General features: G+C 39.2%; 1 protein-coding gene across 2 annotated transcripts in view; it reads right to left on the bottom strand.

Moving 5' to 3' along the window:
- Neil3 (nei like DNA glycosylase 3) overlaps positions 1–21,099 on the bottom strand; it is a 48,933-nt gene that overhangs the window by 16,647 nt on the left and 11,187 nt on the right. Inside the window, exons 2-6 of one of the 2 annotated variants that reach the window (XM_034520699.2) lie at positions 18,957–19,081; positions 5,732–5,866; positions 5,018–5,231; positions 3,302–3,376; positions 1,613–1,779 (exon numbers count right to left, since the gene is read on the bottom strand). In XM_034520699.2, the coding sequence (XP_034376590.1) occupies positions 1,613–1,779; positions 3,302–3,376; positions 5,018–5,231; positions 5,732–5,866; positions 18,957–19,081 (716 nt within the window). Of the gene's footprint in view, positions 1–1,612; positions 1,780–3,301; positions 3,377–5,017; positions 5,232–5,731; positions 5,867–7,389; positions 12,057–18,956; positions 19,082–21,099 lie in introns of those variants that run through there. The other variant, XM_076914150.1, reaches the window with a different exon arrangement.

The raw sequence follows: 21,099 nt of genomic DNA on the forward strand, positions 1-21,099 counted from the left end.
TTCATGACAGTTAAGAGAGTTGGGAGATTTTAGTGTGCAGAGAATCATTTAGGTCAATGTTTTGGGGATTCTGAGCCTTTTACGTGTTCTGTCTCACCCTTCCCCTCCCCTCTATTTTTCTCTCTCTCTCCTCACCCCCTACTTTCTCTCTTTGTCAGTTCTCTAGCACCTGGATACCTGGGGATTGACAATGGGACAGAAACCTTGCTAGGTGAGTGTACCACTACCAAGCTCTAACCCAACCCTTGAAATAACTGTAAATTAAAAACCAAAAAATTTAGCTAATATAAAAAGTGCTCAGATATTTAGCAGAAATAAAGAATATCTTTAGTCACAGAAATGTTTAAAATAGGGGAAGAAAGTAGTATTGGTTTTAAAACTTCAGAAATGATATCTGCATTTTTCTTGCAGTGTGTGAACGGTTCTCCAACTTCTTAAACTGAAAGCCAGCATAGAAAACAGGATTAGGGTGGGTCTGAGGAGAGGGATTACAAGCCCCATGACACTTCTAGAATATCAGGACTCACATGTAAATCTAAATCTCTTTCAGGAACCCTGCGAGTCTTTAAACCCTCATTTCTAAACCCTTTGAAATTGACAAATATTTTGTTTCTATGATTAAATATCATTTACTTGACTACTTGGAAGAAAATGGAAAACTTTAATCCCAAATGCTGCAAAAACAATATAAATTCAGGAAAGCACAGAACATTAATCATTTATCCAATAAGCAGATAGATGGAAGGTCTTCAATGTGCTGGATACTGTGTTAAGTGCATGGAGTCAAATCAATGGATGGCTGTAGTAAGAAAAGTAGTCTTGTTATGAAAAATAAAACCAGAAACCCATAGAAGAAAAGTAGTTAATTGTCTAAGATTTCCTACTATGTGATAATAAAACAGGCTTACAGAAGGGAGGTATAAAATAGTTTAGAGCTGGGAGCCAAGAGGAAGAGTTACACAGAAATGGAATACGGAGAGAAAAAGCAAGGGGAGGTGGACGCATTTATGAAAACGCAAGTCGTGCCTCTGTGTTCACCACAGATACCACGGCCTACCCTCCTCCTCTGGTCCTGCACAACTCAGCTGGGCCGACTTCCTTCCTCCTCCCAATCACACCGCTTTGTTTCCTCCTACTCAAAAGCAATAGGTCTCAGAAGCTCAGGTCTCTGCTCAGTGCTCCATCTATTCTCAGTGCACTGAGCATTTTAAGCTTCACCTAAAAGTAGCATGCTGGTTACTAACTCTCCGCCATTACCCACCTTGTCCAGTAGCTCCGGAGATGTCCTTCCTGAACAGTCAAAAGAGTTCCTCATTCTATCCCAACTCTCCCAAAGTCAGTATCTCTAATGTTTTGTTTTTGGCTTTTTGCAGCATCCTACAAATTAGATCTGTGACAATTCCTATTAACTTTTAAAACCAGCGATTCTGCTTCTAGTTCTAAGGCTTGACTCTGGATCTGACAACTATATTCATTCATTCATCTGCACTGGGTCTCACAGGTAATTTCAATTTCAGTATTCTGTTCAGTGTGCTCCCAGTGGCCTGGCAATCCTTCAGATACATGCTCTGGTTATTAGTTGCTAAGAGAGAGTCTCAATCAGACATCTTACCATATTTGAACATCTTGAGGGTTTTCCTTCTGACAGTGAGGACAGAAATATGTCATCCTGCTGTTCTCCCCTAAGCGACACACAGTAATTTTGCTGTGGCACTGATCACAGTTAGGACGCTTGTAAACCTTATAGTATTTAGAAATGGCAGATCCTGCTTTATGGCACTGAAGTAAATAAATAAATAAATAAATAAACAAATAAATAAAATAAATAATGATGTTATGCTCAAGACTGTTAGTACAGGAGACAAAGGCATATCAGGAAATCAAGTCATCCCTGAAAATATCAAAAATCTGTACATAGTTCCATATAATAATTCCATATAATGTAGTAAAAGGTATTGACAAAATGCAGTAACGTCTATCAAATAAGGCTTGTATGAAATAATAGAGCCATTATGTTTTAACTTATTAGTATTCTGAACTGTTCCCTGCTGTATCCTCTTATCTAAATGATATATAAAAGTTCTATATTTTAAAATGTCTTTTATGCTTTTAAGGCTTTCTTAATTAAACATAATTACATGGTTGCAAGAAAAGGGCTAGATTAGCTTCAAATCTGATTGCTTTTAGAACAAGGAAGCTGCTCACTCAGTTTCAACGGCCAAAAAACTTATTTTTAGGGGATAAAATTTAACGAGAGCATTTTCTTTGTTGGCCTGATAAAGGGCTTTTTTTCTTTTTCTTTTAACTCTAGAGATTTGCTAGAAAAGAAAATAAAAACTCAAATACATCCTAACAAAGAAATGTCCTATTTGGCATCAGCTTCATTTTAAAAGACACTTATTTTTCTGCTATAGTTTTGTTCTATACACACGTTTTAAAGCACCTACAAAGAGACTATTTTTGGTTTCCACCAGCAGTGTGGAAATTTAAAAGCTCAGAAATACGACTCTATATGGGCTGAAATTACACAAACAATATATATTAATGCAAGCAAGGTAGTGAAACACCCAATTTGATGTAGGCAGAATGCACTATTTTCTATAGTCATTTTTCTCTGGAACAAGAAATGGGCACAGGTCATTATAAAATGGCCATTATTACTGAAGACAGTTATATCTACTGTTAGAGGACCATTAAAACTTTAAGTCAATTAATGAAACCCATTTTAATACCTTCATTTCTGAGTATAGTAAAAATATACATTTTGAATATGAAAAACAGATTGTGGTGGGGAAACAGGGTTATCATCCATTGTTTATTTACCGAGGAGGTCTATAGGAGCATGATACTCTTTGCTAACTAATATGTAAATGAGAACTTACGTCATCCAAAGAGCAGCTCTTGTTGGACACATAGAAGCATAACTTCATATTACAGATTTTAAAAAAACCTAAATATTATGTAATGTAAATTGTCTAAAGTTCACATAACCGATGGCAAAACGTAAATGAATCTATTTATTTATCCTTAAGTATTAAGACTGTCTAAATGCTTTGCTTTATATGTACAAGTACAACAAGAATCAAAGCAAAATATCAAGATAGATATCTGTTGTTCCACTTGGTATAACTATAAGGCAGAGAATGAGGAAAACTGAGACTGACTTATGATCCCAAATTTTAAGACACTAATCTGCCACTCAGATGTCATTCTTGCTCCATGAATCTCTGTGCTCTGACCACTAGAGGGCGACACGCAGCTTCAGCACCCTGGTAAAGGCATTGTAAATATTTGCTCTTACCCTGTAGAAGAGAATGCTGAAATCCCGGGTCATCTTCACAAGGTGATGGGCCTGTTCGTCTGATAGTTGACACACCTAAGTGGAAGAACATAGTTTCATAATTTATTCATGACTATAACCTTGCATACTAGTTCTCTTAAAGAGAAAAACAGATTTAACATTCCTGTACATTCTTTTGCTTCACCACTCTCTGGCTCTGATGTTGGGGATCAAAACCAGGGCCTCCTACATGATAAGTAAGCCATTGCCCTCGGATGCCCTCGGATCAGTTCTAGAAAACATTCTCCAGAGAAGCCCAAGTGATTTTAAGAAGCTCATTTTTGTTAAGATCCTATTGCAGTATTGCTGCATTGGGCTAAGTTGTTCAAAGTGCTAAAAAGCAGAACCTATCCTAAAACTGTCATTAACTGGTTTCTTTTACAGTTTAACTACTAATGACTTGGATTTTATCAAAACCAACAAGAAACTATACGCAAAAGACAAAGAGGTATATGTGAACTTATATAAAAATAATTTACTTAATATATTCTATTTAGTAGAAATAGTTGGTATTGTTAGAATTGAGTTAGCAGTCATAGATGTAGATACGAGCCTTCAATGCAGACTTCCTCCCTAGAAACAAATGTACGAAAGCTGCCATTCTAGTCTCTCCTGGCTTAAGACCCTCCTCGGTCCATCACTATTTTCTAACATCCCTCTCTCTAATTGTCTCTTCTAAAAAAAATAAAAAAATTAAAAAAATTAAAAATAAATAAAAAAAAAAGAGCATGAGTCTCTCCAGTTGGAGAACTAAAAACAAAACCAAGTCCATCCCTAAGGTCCATATACCATTCTGGAAGTCTAACGGTTTTCCTCTTCATGCCAATCAATCTAAGCTAATTGAACAAGGACTGTGAGTTTTCTTTGGCTCTCTGCTCACTGACCCTTTCGTTCTTGCTGCCTGAATTCATCCTATCACTCACTGAAACTTCTTTTCCCCTATTGTTGACAGCGATGGGTGAGAATGCATGCAGGTGGTGTAGAGTGTACATTTAATATGCCACATAGAAAAAGCTAATGGCAAGCCTATTCTGTTCATTCCCACATTCCACAAAGACCTCTCTAACGCTAGACACTGCTCAGACATTAGGAAACATCACTGAAGAGAACACTTGCCTTCGCCACAGGTGGCACTGTAGCTGCAGAAGACACTTTTTTTTTAAACAGTAAGTGTAATGAGTAAAATATATTCGAACGTAAAACCAATGCAAGGTATGGGGAAAATAAAACCAAAGTAAACTAAGGACAATTGAGGGCAGAAAGTGGGACACTGCCATTCTAACAGGGAGTCCGAGACGGCCATTCTAAGGAGCTGGCACTTGATGCCAAGACTTGGAGATTCCTGGAGTGTGTCGAGCAGTGGTTCTCAACCTTCCCAATACTGTGACCCTTTAGTATGAGTCCTCATGTTCTGTTGACTCACCACCATCAATTGATTTTCATTTATAGTTCATAACTGTAATTTTGCTAGTTATGAATCATAATGAAAATATCTGTGTTTAACGATGGCCTTAGGTGGCCCTGTGAAATGGTCACTTGACCTGTAAAGGGTTTTCGAATCAGAGACTGATAACAACACCCATGGAGATTATGTCGCTCCAGCACAGTTTTCCGTTTCCCATTGGATCCCTATTGTCCTCAAAAACAAGTTAGAAACAAAGTTTAAGCTACTTATACCTTAACAGCCGGATGCAGACGACTGTCAAAGAGAGCTTCATTTTTGATGATGTTCCCTACGCCAGGCAGCACTCTCTGATCCAGTAACACATCACACAGCATCCGATCCCTCTGCCTTTTCACTTCATTTTCTGCTCTTGAGAAACTGAACTTGGTTGAGCACACATCCAACTCTTCCATCATTCTGACTCGCTGTTGGCTTTCCACTGAATTTCTGTAGAAGGAAGTATATCAACCATAAGTCTGCTTCATAATTTTGGAGCCATGAAATGGGCTTTGAACTAAATGCAAACACTTATCTATATTATAGAATATGAGCTATTTGGGCGAACAATGACAGTCCTAGTGACAGTGACATCTTATTGATTATACAGTTTTCATTAAACAACATGTGTGATATTGTAACCAAACTATGGATCCAGGTTCTACTGTTTAGCAGCTAAAGTACTTAGTGCCCTTATCAGAATCTTGCTCTACTAATCTTTATTCTCTTTGCTACAATTTTCACATCTGTTCTTCCGTCAACTAACCAAAACCAAAACCAACCAAACAAACAAAAAATTTCAATACCAGCTGAAGAACAAGACACAAAAAAACAAAACTGAAAAAAAAAAAACTCCGCTCCTTGTCCTAGTATCTCATTTTAATTTTTTTAATCAAGGAGTTAAAACTTGCTTTTTTTTTTTTTTTTTTTTTTTTTTTTTTTAAACTAACCTGAGTTCTACTGAAGAGTCGAAGAAACAGATCAAGTCATTGGTGAGCTGCACTTCAAAAGCCGGAGAAACTCCACCTCTATTTTTACACTCCCGGGGGTTAATCAAGATGGAGCCTTTCATCCCGAAATGAATCCTGAAACACAGCCAGCCCATTTTTGAGAAACAAAAGCATATCATGAAACCTCATTTTATTTGCCTTTAAAAATTGTAAACAAACCAATGTTACTCAGGATAGTTATTTTTAAAAAGGAAAAATGAAGGTAGCTAAAAGCACTTCCTATTGAAATTTTAAGTTCCCAACACTTAGCCCAAAAGAACATAGCTGTTTTTTCTGAAGTTGGATAAAATATCTTTCTTCACAGAACAGTTTAGCAACCTTCTATATATATTTATACAAAAGCATAAGCCTAAAAATTGGTTATGGTTTGTTTATAAATTCTACAAAGTCACTAACATTAAGATTCCTTATTTTAGCATAGTGAACTAGAAGATTTACCTATTGCAACCTAAGGTCTATAGGTTAATATATGCATTACTGGCCCACTGTTTGAGCTAAGCACTGAGACATTTCAACACACATACACACACACAAACACACACAAAAGCATATACATACATGCATACACACGCACACACGAACAGACACATGCATACACACATGCAGACATGCAGACATACACATACATGCATATAAGCACATGAATGCATACATACAGACACGGACACACATGCACACACACATACAGAGAGAGAGAGAGAGAGAGAGAGAGAGAGAGAGAGAGAGAGAAAGAGAGAGAGAGAGAGAGAGATTTGTGAGAAAGAGATAGAAAAAAGATGAATAAACAAAGCTTGTACAATTCTTTTCATTTTCAGTAACTTTTATACATATTGGGGAAGAAGGTATTTATAAATATTTACAGTTAACTGGAAAGCCACAATAGAGTGATGAAAAATTCATAACCTTTCAGATTTTGTAGAATTGATTAGCCTGTCCAGTTAAAAAGAAGTGATTTTGCAAGATGAAGATCAAAAATTATTCTCAAGATGAAATACTATGTTCTGCCTTTCAAATCTGTTTCCTCATGGCTTTGTTGAGTTAATAAATATGGTTCTTCTGGCAGCAAATGTTCCTGCTGTGTGCTCCTACTCGCACAGCACTGTGTCACACTGCTACACAAGGTTAACAAGTCTAACTTTTAAATGCGGGTTTTAAACTCTGTGAGCCCCACTATCAATCAGAAACGAATTTTACATGCCCTATAGTTCTTGACGGGAAAAATGTGTGCCTGTAAGTACTTCATAATTTAGCTTATGGAGGTTCAGCCCCAGTGAAAGGTGTACAACTGTCATGCCCAGAAGCCATCATATCGAAAATCTCTGCAGTTGCATGGCTCATAAAGTGGAATCTAAATCACTTTCTATAGTGAAACCATATCCACATCAAAAACCGCAAAGGTCACGACCCACGTAAAACACAGGAGTAGCCCCAATAAGAACTACAAATAAAGCAAGTGCACCTTTGTCTTGGAAATACGTTCAATTTAGGGGCAGCACGCATATAAAACAACTACTTACCTCGTATTGATTTGGATTTATAATATTAAATAGGTAATTGTGACTGAGCTCTAATTAACAAACAAAGGGATTGTTACTTACCTTTTAGAGTAAGAATATATTGGCATCTTGAAAGTCTTTGAGGCACAGCAGAGTCCAGGCCGTTCTGACCACTGACCCTGATGTTTTATGCTGTATGTATTATCTCGTGAGCCCATATTACCTCCGGGAAACAGATTTCAAGAGAAAGCCACCACAAAAGTTAATTAATCAATCAATCAATCAATCAATCAATCAATCACTTAGTGGATAAGGAGAAAAGAGCTAATTTTTAAAGGACAATTTTAAATACCAAGTGTGGAGTAGTGCAACGGTTTGTAATCCCTGCAGTCCTGAGAATGCGCTTCGGTCCGCATGGAGGAATCGGGTGTGAAAGGGGATGCTCAGGTCAAGAGACTGAAAAGTGCTGCCTTTACAATCACAGCAGCATCCTTTTGAAAGGTTATGTGCTTCGGAAGCCTCTCTAACACGAAGCAGAAGTATTGATGGGTGTGGCTGAAGGGGAGGGGGATCACGAGACCTCTGCCCAAGCAGTGCATTTAGCTCTGACTTGAGTGTAAAAGCCTAAAACAGGATAGGAAAGCCTCCTCTTGCCATTAGGTGCTGACTAAAGCACACCTGCTGTTGAGAGTCAGGGCAAACCAAAGTTATCAGCCCGGAGATGAACCAGGGAGGCAAGACTGGCACAGAATCCTGCAATGATTCAAAGAGAACCTGTTCCTTCAGGAAGAAGAGGGACATTCAGAACTCGAAAACATCTGTAGAAGCTATGGCAAGAATCTGATTCTGAAACACTGCAACCTTGTGGTCCACACAAAGACCTGTTCGGAAGAAATTAGGACCTTGTCTCCGTTGTTCTATCTGTAGTCGTGGGTAATAAGCAACATTAGTCTTTTTCGAGAGGAGGGAGCGTGAAGATTCCCTCTGTGATCCGGATTTGTGAAGTCGGTGGAAACCTGACAACGGAGCAGAAAAAGAAGAAACTACCTATCACCACCCATGCAGCAGTGGCAGTAAGAGAGAGTTCTCCTTTTTTAATGTTCCAAATGAATATTAATGTTTAAAATGTTTGCAGAATGGTAGACAAGTTTGCGAGACATTTTAAAACCCAGATTATAAAGCTAGAATAAAGAATGGTAGGGCCAGGTGTGGTAGCACATGCTTTTAATGCTAGTACTTTGGAGGCAGAGACAGAGAACTCTGTGAGTTCGATGCCAACCTGGTCTACCCAACGAATTCTAGACCAGCCAGGGCTAAGCTGTGAAACTGGTGGCAAGAAAACAAAACAAAACAAAACACAAAAATCAGCAACAGTTAAACCAAAGAATAAACAACTCACCTACTTTCAAAACAACAGGAAGAAGGGTGCACAAAAGTCACCCCACAGACAGGCGCGCACAGCCAGGAAGCAAGTCTTACAGATACAGAAGGAAGCTCAGTGAAGTTTGCAAGCCCACCGCTGCCGCCTCCCTGAACCTCAGCACTGCTGCCAGAGGGGGCACTGTGATGCCATGAGGAAACAGACCATCCCTGGAAGTGACCTGAGTCTGAATGTTCCCTGATCCTGCTGCCATGTGCGGATGTGCTGAAATGCACGAAATAAGCCAATCGCTCTGTGCACTGCAGGATGTAGTAATGTTATATTTAGTTATAGAGTTGAACCCCAAACCCTGGGACTTTTGATTCCCCCTAAATTCATGTAAAATAAACCAGTCCAGGAGGTGTAATTAAAGCACAGTGAGTAGGGGGATGGAGGTAGGAAGGTCAGACATTCAAGGCCATAAAGCAAGCTTGAAGCCAGCCTGTGACTTTGATACCCTGTCTCAAAGAACCAACAAACCACCCATAGATACACTGTTAATTAAATGTCCATTTTTATGTATTTATAAATGATCCAGAATATAACTTAGATTTGAAAAAAGGTAAAACTATCTGTGTCAGCTTGGGATGTAAAAGTCGGCCTGCTTGCTTATGATGTGAGACGTCCCTAGTCCAACTCTACTGTAGAGGTCTCCTCTGAGATTGAAATATTGCATCCTGCAGGGAAGCTCCTGAAGGTAAACAACTCAAAATATGTTCATGAAGTCCTGGAAACTGACCAGATTCACTAGGCTCCTCTCTGCCAGGGTAAACAATAAAAGCTGAGAGTTTCTCTTAGAGAGACAAAGCCAGGTTGCAAAGAAGGCTCAGACCAGAGCAACTGCCTGGAAGAAGCAGAAACCAATAGAGCTGCCTGGAAGAGGTTTAGACCAACTGAGGTACTTGGAAAGGACACTCTCCAATCCGCTCAGCTGTCTGCAGGCTGTGCAGTATGCTCCAGGTTCCCAGCTTCTGTGAGTTGTCATTCCTGCTGGGGTGGACTTGGGTGATACAGCTGTCTTTGAGTCAGTTCTGTTCCTGTAAGCAAACCTCACCATATTCCATGAATAACCCCAATACAACCCAATGCAATTGTTCACCAAGTTGGACTTTGGTGGGATCCATACTTAGCTCTCCTGAACTCCCTGTGGTGAATAGACATGTGTGTTATGTCTCCCCAGGAAAGTTTAGTCACACCATAGCCTCAGCATCACGTATACACACAAATATAAAGGTAGAGTGTTGTCCAGGAAGATACACAGCCAAGCAGAACTTGGCTTCGTGAGAAGTGGAACATCTGTCCGGAAGGGGTCCTTTTACCTTATGAACATCCTAATTCTTTGATGTGTCCAGGACATTTGCAATTTTATGTCATTTAAATAACACAGAATTGTGAGCAAAAATCCTGAGTCCCTAGCTGGCCTCTCATTCAGCTCTACCAGAAAAACTTCCCTTTAGTCCTTAATGTCCCCTACATTGGAAATAAGAGTTGCTGTATTTCTTCTTTAGAGGCTCTCAGGGCCTCCCTGAAACTACAGCATTACACAGGGTTGCAACTTGCTTGTGGGACAGACTCCCCCCTTCCTTGCTCTGCAGCCTCGAACAAGTAGCTCAGCCTCTCTGAATCCACATCAGTAAAACTAGACAATGCTGTGTTTCCCAGTCCAAGAGGTGTACCTCAAACTGAGGGACCAGATGACAACTAAAACATCTAGTTTGGATGAAGACTGGCTCAACACACAAGAGAACGTGAAAAAGAAGGCAGTGAGGCTTGCCCCTGACACACCCAGGTTATTGGAAGACAAGAAGGCCTTCATGGATGTCTAGAACTTTTTGAAGACCAAAAAGGCCCCATGTACACCTGGGGACAAGCCATGGTTACCTCCAGCCCTCTCATAGATCTCGCAATAATACATTGATCACTTTTTAGCATCCACCTCTGACACCTGCCTGAAAGTCTCAGCTTCCTTGGTTTTGGGGAGGTTCTTGTTATGGTGCCAGCACAATACCAACTTGCAATAAGCTTCAATAATTTCCTGGGAAGTGTTTGACTGTATAGATACCAATTGGTAGTAGTTGGCCACCGTGCTGGAGGGTATTGGGTAGACTGAGTTGCAGCCGCCACACAGTGGGCCTGCAGTAACACACCCCACCCTGAAGGATAGGAGAATTGTCTACAGGAACTTAACAGCCACATTTAATACCTTCAATCATTAACTATGGCCCCTCATGGCTGCCCAGGCTGGGCTGGGCTGCTCTTATCTGTTCACTTGGATTCAGGGGTTCCTCTTCATTTACCACCATTGGCCCATGGTCTGGGCTGTCTGTCCCCTTCTTCCATACCTCTCCTGGATACTTTCCAAAAAGCATTTTTTTTGTTCATTTTGTTTTGTTTTGTTTTTTCCTTTTTTCTTTGTTTTTGTTTTGTTCCTGTAATCTTGTGACCATTTACTCTTTTTGTTGTTTACAAATCAAACGTGAAAGACTGACATCGACCTCAGAGTCATACATAGATCTCTTTTTAGTGCACGACAGGGGCTTGTAGACCTCAGAGAGCAGCTGGAATTTTCCAGTGTCCTCTCCGCTTGGCAGGTTCTTGTTGGGGTGGGAGTGCAAAGCCAGCCTGTGATACACTTCATTAATTTCTTTGAAGGAAGCATTTGATCTCACAATGGTAATACTTGGCCATCGTGGCATAGAAGACCCATGGATTGAGGCAGCAATCTGGAGCTTGGTGTTACTGAGCCTGGCAGACTCCGGGTCTTCAGGGACAGAGCCCACACTGACATCACAAAGGACTCTTTCATAGATAATGCCTATTTCACAGCCTGCAGCAACTGCTCAGCCCAGGGTAGGACCCCAATACTGACAGGAGGTAGGGAGAGGGTGAGCAGCATTTTCCCCCAGGGTCCCCTAGGGACTCCAAGTGTGAGCTGGGAATGGAAGGACAGATGTTCTGGGTCAGCAGCTGGCAGGGGCTCTCACTCTCCCCACACCAAGCAGACCCACCTCAGCCATTCTTGATCTACCAATAATTGAGCTACCTACTCTCTTTTTAGCAATGGCCTCAGTTTCCCCAGCTTTTTTTGCACAATATGAGAAGGAGCATGTGGGACAACACAGTGGGAGGCTGCAGACATCTTACTGACTGCTAAGGACCATCCCACTGCATCTCAAGGCAGCCTTTAGTCCAGTAGGAAAAGGACGGAGAAGGGAGGTGCTTGCTCAGCCATAAGCACCAGAAGGGGGCGGTTCCTTGATGGATGGCCTCTCAGAGGGCCCTGTACCTGCCTAATGCTATCCTTACAGCAGATCTTTAAGGACCTGGAGTTCTGAAGTCACTAAAACAAGGAAAAGCAACAACAGCCACCAAACTCAACAAACAACTACTAATAGATTTACTTAGTCTCACACTCTATGGACTCAACAGAAAAGCTGTTACTATGGTTTAAGTCTTTATGTAAGGCTATTCCAGAAATGATATATAAGATTACACAAATAAGAAAATATCAACCAAAACAGGCGATGGAAAATTAATTTTAATTAAAATATGATACTTAAAATGCTAACCATAGTAATTTCACATTATATAATCACTCATTGATAGTAATGATTGATATATTAAGAGACCTGGTGCTGAGACTCATAAACAGGTGAAAAACTTTTTTAACAGATTTAACGTAAAAATATGACAGATAAGTTCTTCAAGGAACAGATTAACAAACGCACTGGTAAATGAACTTAAACATAGGATGACAGAAATAAAGCGAGAGGTATTGATTTAGACATGTTTTAAGGGAAAAAATCTATTTGCTGTTGTTTACACACTTACTGTTCTTTCTTCCTGGAGAGTCAAATATTACTGGCTATTTATTCCGTATGCGAGACAGACAGACTTCTCTCTCCACTGCGCTTCTGCTGGGTTGGATTCTCATTCTTTATTTGCTTCCTTCATTGTCCTCTTCATTCTCAATACACACTTTTGGGGAGTTTAGAATTCTCAGTTGAGAGGTTTATTGTTCTGGCAATTTGGAGGCTTCCCTGCTGACTTCTGTCTTGCAGAGTTTCTGATGAAAAGCCCAACGCACTTTTCAACTTTGTTTCTACACATGTCTCTTTCAATCTAGTTGTTGCCAGAATTTGTCTTTATCTGTGCTTCTTAGTACAATGACTAGGTATGTGTGAGGGATATTTGTTTTTATTTGAGGTTCTTTGAACTTCTACCATATCAGGTTTGCTAAGGAAAATTCTCAGCCATTTAATTCTATAAAAGTGTCTGTTTTTTCTTTGGGTTAGAGGTACAAGTATTTGCTTTAGACCATCTGACTTATCTCAAAATCTTCATTCAATCTGTATAACTCTTCTCTGACGTTGCCAATTTTTGTGTTGTTGTGATTAGAAACCCTGACAAAACAATCTAAGAAAGAAGGGTTTGTCTTGAATCAAACTTCAATGGAGTATACATATATATCCCTATTATGGCAATACACACACACACACACATGTGTGTGTGTGTATATATATATGTATATATATGCACATATTCATCTCTATTAGGGTAGCATATTTCCTTTTCAAGACAGTAAATATCCCTACCATGTCATTATATATTCATAAGTATATACCTTTATAGAGGATATAGATATAGATATAGGGATATATATATATGTATGTATATATATACATATATATATACATACATATATATATATATATCCCTATAGAGGCAGTTGGGGCTTGAAAAGTCCATCTATATTGCCTCTGCTATAAGGAAGAAGAAAGCCATTTGTATTCTGTTCAACCACATTCCCCGTTTTATTCAGGCAAGTATACAAGTTGCTCTTCTTTGGGCTAAGTTTTCATACTTCAATTAACTTCATCAAGAAAATCCTTTATAGGCACACCTAGAGGCTAATCTAATCTAGATAACTTCCTCAGGTATGCCCACAGGCTGATCTTCTAGGTGATTCCAGATCCTGTAAGTTGATAGTCTATATTAATCATCCTATTGATTGTTACATTTTTTTTTTTTTTTTTTGTAATCTGTATTGCCTTGTCTTTGCTTCCAAGGCCTCCAAACACAATGAGCAAGTTAATAGTGTATCGATACAAATCTACATAAAGGTCAGGACAGAAAAGTTAACAATTCACTGGTAGACAGTATTATCTTAATACCAGAATTAAACAGAAGTATATATGAATATAAAAACTTTAGGGTAACATCTCTCATGAAAACAAATACAGAAAGGATAAACTATCACAATGAAGTAGAGGGTTTGATACGATTATGATAAGAATCAGTCAGTATAATTCACCATGTATGTGAAGTGCGAAAAGAAAGAGCATCAGCCCGAAGTGTGCCCTAAAACACTCTTTTCTAGTCCCACCTCAAGGGGGCAATGAAAGAGCTGAACACACAGATAAGGCTCTCTGGAGGGCCACAGACAAGACAAGGCAAAGTAGTACCATCTAGAGCAAACTCTGTTACCTAGAACAGACCTGTTTCTGAATTTCTACTGAGTCAGCTACTCTTTGGAATGCTGGGTATACAATGGCAAAGCAAGGTGAGCTCAAGTCCCTCTTCTCCTGGCATTAACTGAGGAAAGTAAGGGAGCATCACGGAAAGAGCAAGTACTTTTTTTTGGTCCAGCCAACAGCTATCGGACTATATGATAGCACTGCAGGGGGGATGCTGAACAGAGTACTAGGGATTGTAAGGAAACCCCACGAGGGACAAAAGTGCTGTAGAGCAGCCATGTCCAACTCTTGACCTGTTAGCTTCCTTGACAGTAGCTTTCAATAAACTTTTTTTTTTTTTTTTTTTTTTTTAGCTCCCAAGCCACCCTCCTTTGTTTGATCCTGTCTGCCAGCAACCTATCCCCGCTGCACTAGTGCGGCTATGTGTTGATGTTTTATCCCATACAAACAAGAAAGGTAGTTCTTGATGCAGAAAAAAAAAATAATAAAGGAAACAGCAAAGAGAGTAAGGGCATCTTATCTCACAGTCTACTCAATATCACAGTTAGATTCCTCGGTAGTGCGCTCGAGAAAAAGAAAATATATTTTGGGGAAGGAAGAACTGAAAATGCCGAGGTTCACAGATGCTCTAACTGTTTACATAGACTGCTTATCTCAAAACAAAACACTCAATAAATACCAAAATATGCAAATAGGAAAACTAGAATAATTGAGGTCAGTAAACTTGCAGGGCCAAGGCACAGTCAAACATTTTAATAGAGATGAATTGAAAATTCAAATTTTAAAAACAATCCTTTATAATAGTACAACTGTCCCACCAACTGTTCTGGACAACCTTCACTGTCAACCTGACACAGCCTAGACTCATCTATGAGGAAGAGCCCAGGTGAGGATTGGCTGGGTTAGGTTGGTTTGTGAGCATGTCTCTGGGGCGTTGTCTTGATGATAGCCCTCCTAGGCTATATACGAAAGCTGGCTAAGTATGAGCCTGTGAGCAGTGTTTGTTCGTGGTTTTTGTTTCAGTTCTGATAGAATTGATGCGCAACTTCCCTCAATAATAAACCATGTCCTGGAAATGTAAACTAAAACAAATCTTTTCTTACCTAAGGTGCTTTGGTCAGAGTGTTTGTTAGAGCAACAGATTTCAACTAAAGCCTCAACTTACCTCGAAATATACAATATGACTGAAGCTTGAAACTAAGAATACAGATAAAAGAAATTTTAACAAATGGTCTGTGTTAATAGGGCAGGGAACAACACTGTTAACCTAACAGCGAGCACCTAATGACACACAGATTCAGCACTAAGCTCTATCAAGTATCCTCAAGTATCCTCAATCAGAATTTTGTAGCAGTCAAAAAGCTGAGCCTAGGATTTGGAAAACCATAAGAAATAAAACGGCAAAAATAATCTTCAAACTTCCTAAAACACACATATACAAGCTTCCTAAAATATACATATATAAATTTAATACAGAGCTACCATATTATGGAGGTGGCCATACCCAAACTATACATCATAGGCTACCAAATAACCTCCTCAGTACCAGGAACAGACTACATCTTTTGAGTCATTGGGAAGATCCCTCCCCGCAGACGTCACCGGCTATCACCAAAGTTGACAGTAAGACCCTGTTATTCTATCACATACTTATGGCACAGAATATGAAATCCAGTTGGTACTCAACTGGAAGCTTCATCCGTACTGGCTAGAGTTCATAGTTCTGGAAGCTGCTATGCACATGACTGGAGGAAAAAGGTTACTATGAATCTCAGCCAGCTATGACCCCTGTGATCTGCAAGGCTGATCAGCCTATAAGATATGCCTACTGGAGCACGAGTGGCAGGAATGTTATGGGAGCAACCGAACACCTTTTTTTTTTCTTCTATTTAAGACCTATTCTATGAGACAGAACCCATCCCTGACATTGCTAATGAAGCCAAAAACCTGTGACTAAATAGGTAATGGGCCCTAGAGGAAACCTACTACTATTTTGTTCAATGAACATAGCAACAAAATGCCTCAAGATGACATGCTGCTGTACCTATAAATGAATGTGTCACTCAACCCTAATCAGAGGTCCCTTCTTGTAGATGGTAACTAACATAGAGACCCACAACGAAACACAAACAGAGAGTAAGAGACGTTAAAGTGCCCACCCTGTAAGGGATGTCTTCATCACATCCTTCACCTCAAGGCCCAGGGGTCTATGTGGAGTGGAGGACAGAAAAACTGTAAGAATCAGAGGTGGTAGATGACATCAAGGATGCAGTATGTTTCACATACTACAGGACAGATGCACATATGAATTTATAGAGACTGTGATAGGATGCAGAGGAGAAAGTCCTACCCTTAGCAAGAAGCTGTTCACAGTTGATGGCTTCTGGGGAAGATCTTCAATGAGGTATGACTGAACATATCAACCAGATTTCAGGGTAGGCCCCATGCTTAGGAGTAGTTGGGTAATACAGATTGAACTCCATTTTTGGTTTGTTTGTTTGTTTGCTTGCTTGTTTAAGAGAAAAAACATAAAATTTGCTAGGTAGAGAGTGTGGGAGGGTCTAGAGTCAGTTGGAGGAAGGGAAGGAATGATATTGTAAGAAATTCTCAAAGAATAAATAAAATAGATAAAATGAATATAGCAGGGTAAATTTTCTACCATGTTTGACTTTAGTTTAAAACTACTTTAAAATACTGTATTATTGATGAAAATGATCCATTAAAGAATATGGCGAGCTCAGAAATACAAATATGAGGCCAACTTTTCTCAATAATGTTGCAAAGAACTGTACTAAAGAAAAGGTAACCACCATAACAGGTGTCAGGACAATTGGAATATAAACAGGGAGGAAATAACATACAATCAAAAAGCACTAAAACTCTTGTCTTGCACTCTACTCAGACTTAACTCAGAGTGGATCAGTATCCTAAACATACTAAGATAGTAAGTGCACACAACTAAAATGTGATAAGTGACTTTGAGGTAGGGAACGTTTTAAAATTTTTATAAAACTTTGATCCAAAGAAGAAAAAAAAAACTTAGAAGTCATTAATACTAAAAATAGTTGATCTTCAAAAGACAGAATTAAACAAAATGAAGAGACAAGACACAGAATAGGTTAGAAGTGTACTTTTTAAATTTAAAGTCATATTTTAATATGGGATTTGGCTGAGTATGTATTACTAAATTCAGAGTCCAACAGCTGTCTACCAGTGACCTTGAATTGTTACACAGAAGAGGCATTAGGGCTGCAGAAAATTCAAAGTAAGCAAGCCGGTGAATTTTTTTTTTCCCTACCCATATATTGAGATAGGTACTCTCTAGGGATGCCACTAGTTCACGTAGCTTGAAGATGTGATTGCCCTTGTTTAGAACGTCATGGAACACTTACTGACAGCCCTTCACTGAGAAACGACTCCCTCCTTATCAGCGTGGTGGGGGAACATTTGATAAACCTCCCTCTCATCCTACAAAAATAAATCTACACTGAACACCAAGAATCAATAACGTATCAATGTTGTCAACTATCATCCATGGATTCCACTGTGTATGAGTCTCTCCAGTGCTAAGAGTCTTCAACCACATCAATCTACCGAGGTAATAATGTACCCGGCAATACATCATTACTGCATGAACCAGCAGACATATGCTGATGTTATCAATTCTAGACTAAGGAAACACATAAAGTGACAATGTGGCCCAAGGACAGAAGCTGCTGACAAGTAAAAGAGCACCTCAAAGGAGAAGTAATTACAGAAACTTGAAGTACTCCAAATATACAGGTGATGAGATGCAATAAATAACAGCCAGCGAGCCATGTCTCCTCTGTGAGTGTTTCTCACCTTCCCTTGGTTAGAAGTGCAGGGTCCAGAAACAGCTCTTTCCTTTTCAGGTGATAACTGGTCAATATCATAAAGAATCACCAAACAAGATTCCAGGAAGCAAGCTCCTATTCACTGTTTGCAAAATCTGATGCAAACTCTAAAACCACACAGTGATTTGACAGACATAGAAAAGCACAGACCTATTCCATTTACCTGAAAAAGTTAAAAAAGTAGTCATATATGTCTAATGTTATCAAGGCAACAAAGACCATATAAATATAAACATAAATATAAATATATATTATGTATGTATATATATAAAACATATAGTATATATACACAAACACACATACAAATACACACACACAAATACACACACAGATGCACAGAGAGAGAGAGAGAGAGAGAGAGAGAGAGAGAGCGAGCACTTGTCCACTTGTCCTATATTATCTACATATTCCCATAAAAACCCTGAGACAATGGATGACTTAGTGTGTCTGTTGGAAGTTTGTGAATTCTTCAAGTTCCCAAATTCCATGCAGAGCTTCAGACAAAGAAGACAGAAAAATACAAAAATCTAGTGATGCACCAAAATCAAACTCGAGTCTGTCACAAATGCAAAATAACCTATGTTACTGAAAGTAATTAACATTTGTTGAAAATCAAAACAGAGACATGGCTCTGGTGGACTAGAGAAGCCCTGATGGCCTACTGATAGTGGTTTTTAAGAGAAATAACTGGACAGGCTTACAAGTAATGAGTACACAATGCATTCTTCTGGTGCTCATTTCTTTCCGTTGTAGATTCCCAGTCTTTCATCTTGGAGAACCCTTAAATTTGGAACACTTTCTAGATGATTAGATGTGAAACCTGGGAAACTGCTAGCAAAGCCTTCCACTCACCTTAACACATGGTGCAGCATGGTGCATTGCACAGGTTTATCTTACCGTAAAGCTCTGGGGCCAAAGTACATAAACAGCTCCTTCCCTAAGGTTTCCACACCACTGTAAACATATCCATTAAACAGTCTCAAGAATTTCCAGCCAGAATCCTTAGCATTCATTGGAGCAGCCTAGTGGAAAATAGATACATATTTAACACACACATGCAAACTCTAAACACAATTTCAATGAAATTCTTAAATCCGGTTCTATTACTCCGTGACCAGGTTCATTCCTAAAAGAAAAATGACCTCTAACAAGTCAAATAATGCACTCATCTATTTACATATATTTTGTCCAACTGCTATGCAGTCACTGGAAAGAATAGCCACTTTTTAATTGAAAAATAAAAGTCACTATAAATAATTGAGATGACCTTTTCCAAGGCTATATTATGCATGTGTACATGCATGAAATTATAGGAAAGTCATAAGAATTTTTGTAAAACTAACAGCCAGACTATAAATCCTTCTACTTCTGAAACTATATAAAATTAAGTTTATGTTCATAACAGTCTTATTTATAATAGCCAGAAGCTCAAAAAACACAGATGTCCTTCAACAGAGGAATGGATACAAAAAAATGTGGTACATTTACACAATGGATTACTACTACCCAGCTATAAAAAACAATGACTTTATGAAATTCTTATGCAAATGGATGGAACTAGAAAATATCATCCTGAGCAAGGTAACCCAATCACAAAAGAACACACAGAGTATGCACTCACTAATAAGTGGATATTAACCCAACAGCTCAGAATACCCCAGATACAATTCACAGACTACATGAAACTCAAGAAGAAGGGAGACTAAAGTATGGATGCTTCTGGTCTTTCTTAGAAGGGGGAACAAAATACTCATGGGAGCAAATATGGAGACAAAGTGTAGAGCAAGAGACTGAAAGAAAGGCCATCCAGAGACTGCCCCACCTGGGGATCCATCCCATATACAGTCACCAAACTGAAACACTATTGTGGATGCCAAGAAGTGCTTGCCTGATATAGCTGTTTCCTGAGAGGCTCTGCCAGAACCTGACAAATTCAAAGGTGGATACTTGCACCCAACCACTAGACTGAGCACCAGGTCCTCAATGGAGGAGTAGAGAAAGGAGGTGAATGTGTTTTCAACCCATATGAAGAACAACAATATCAACCAACCAGACCACCACCTGCCAGAGGTCCCATGAAGTAAACCACCAACTATAGATGGACCCATGGCTCCAACCGCATATGTAGCAGAAGAGGGCCTTGTCAGACATCAATGGAAGGAGATGTTCTGCTCTGCTCTTGACAGATTTTTTCTTGCTATTCTAAAAAAACTCTCTGGTCGAGACAACTAGCTTTCTGCTCAAGATAGCTGTCACTGGTTGAGACAGCTCTCTCTGTTAGTAAAAATTCTAAAAGCTCTCTGCATAGCTCATGGGTTTTCTGACCAAAGTCAGAAAAGCTGCTATTAAAAAACATGTTGGGTTTTCTGACCAAGTCAGAAATCATTTTAGAATGATTCTAAAAGTAACTCTTGGGTTTTCTGATAGAACTCAGAACGCCAGAAAAATTCTTAAAAAGCTATATTCGTTCTGGAGAGGTGCTAGAAAACATCAAAGACCTGTTTCAGCTCTCTAAGTAATTCTTGGGATTTCTGACCTCAGAAATCCTGTTAGAAAAAAAAAATTCTTGAACTGTGTTCGATCTCCAGAGATCTCCAGACATCTCAGCTCCTGCTAGGGAAATATTCTAAAAAAGAATTGCTATCCTTTTCTGCTAGGTCATTTCATGCAGACCAAAAGTCCAGTTTTTTATTTACATATCAATTCAGTTATCCATTTTGGGTTCCTTTTTGATTATCCTATGAATCAACATCCTGTGACCTCAGCCCCTTGATTCTTAGGAAACAGCAGCACATTTTGTTTGTAAACATTGCAAAAAGAATTTGGAGATCTGCCAGCCTCTGTTAAGCACAGACAATAAGCTAGCTGGGTGGGACCCCACCCTGGAATTACCATTTCAACCATGTCTGGACCTAAATTTGCTCTATCCCAGGCTGATCTGGAACTCAGGAATTTGCCTGCATCTATATCTGCCTGTCTTTGTGTCTTTCTGACATGCTGGCTCATAATGTGGCTGCCTCTGTTCTTTTAGGTCTGTGAA

Source organism: Arvicanthis niloticus, chromosome 16 (genome assembly GCF_011762505.2).
Source record: "Arvicanthis niloticus isolate mArvNil1 chromosome 16, mArvNil1.pat.X, whole genome shotgun sequence".
Lineage (NCBI taxonomy): Eukaryota > Metazoa > Chordata > Mammalia > Rodentia > Muridae > Arvicanthis > Arvicanthis niloticus.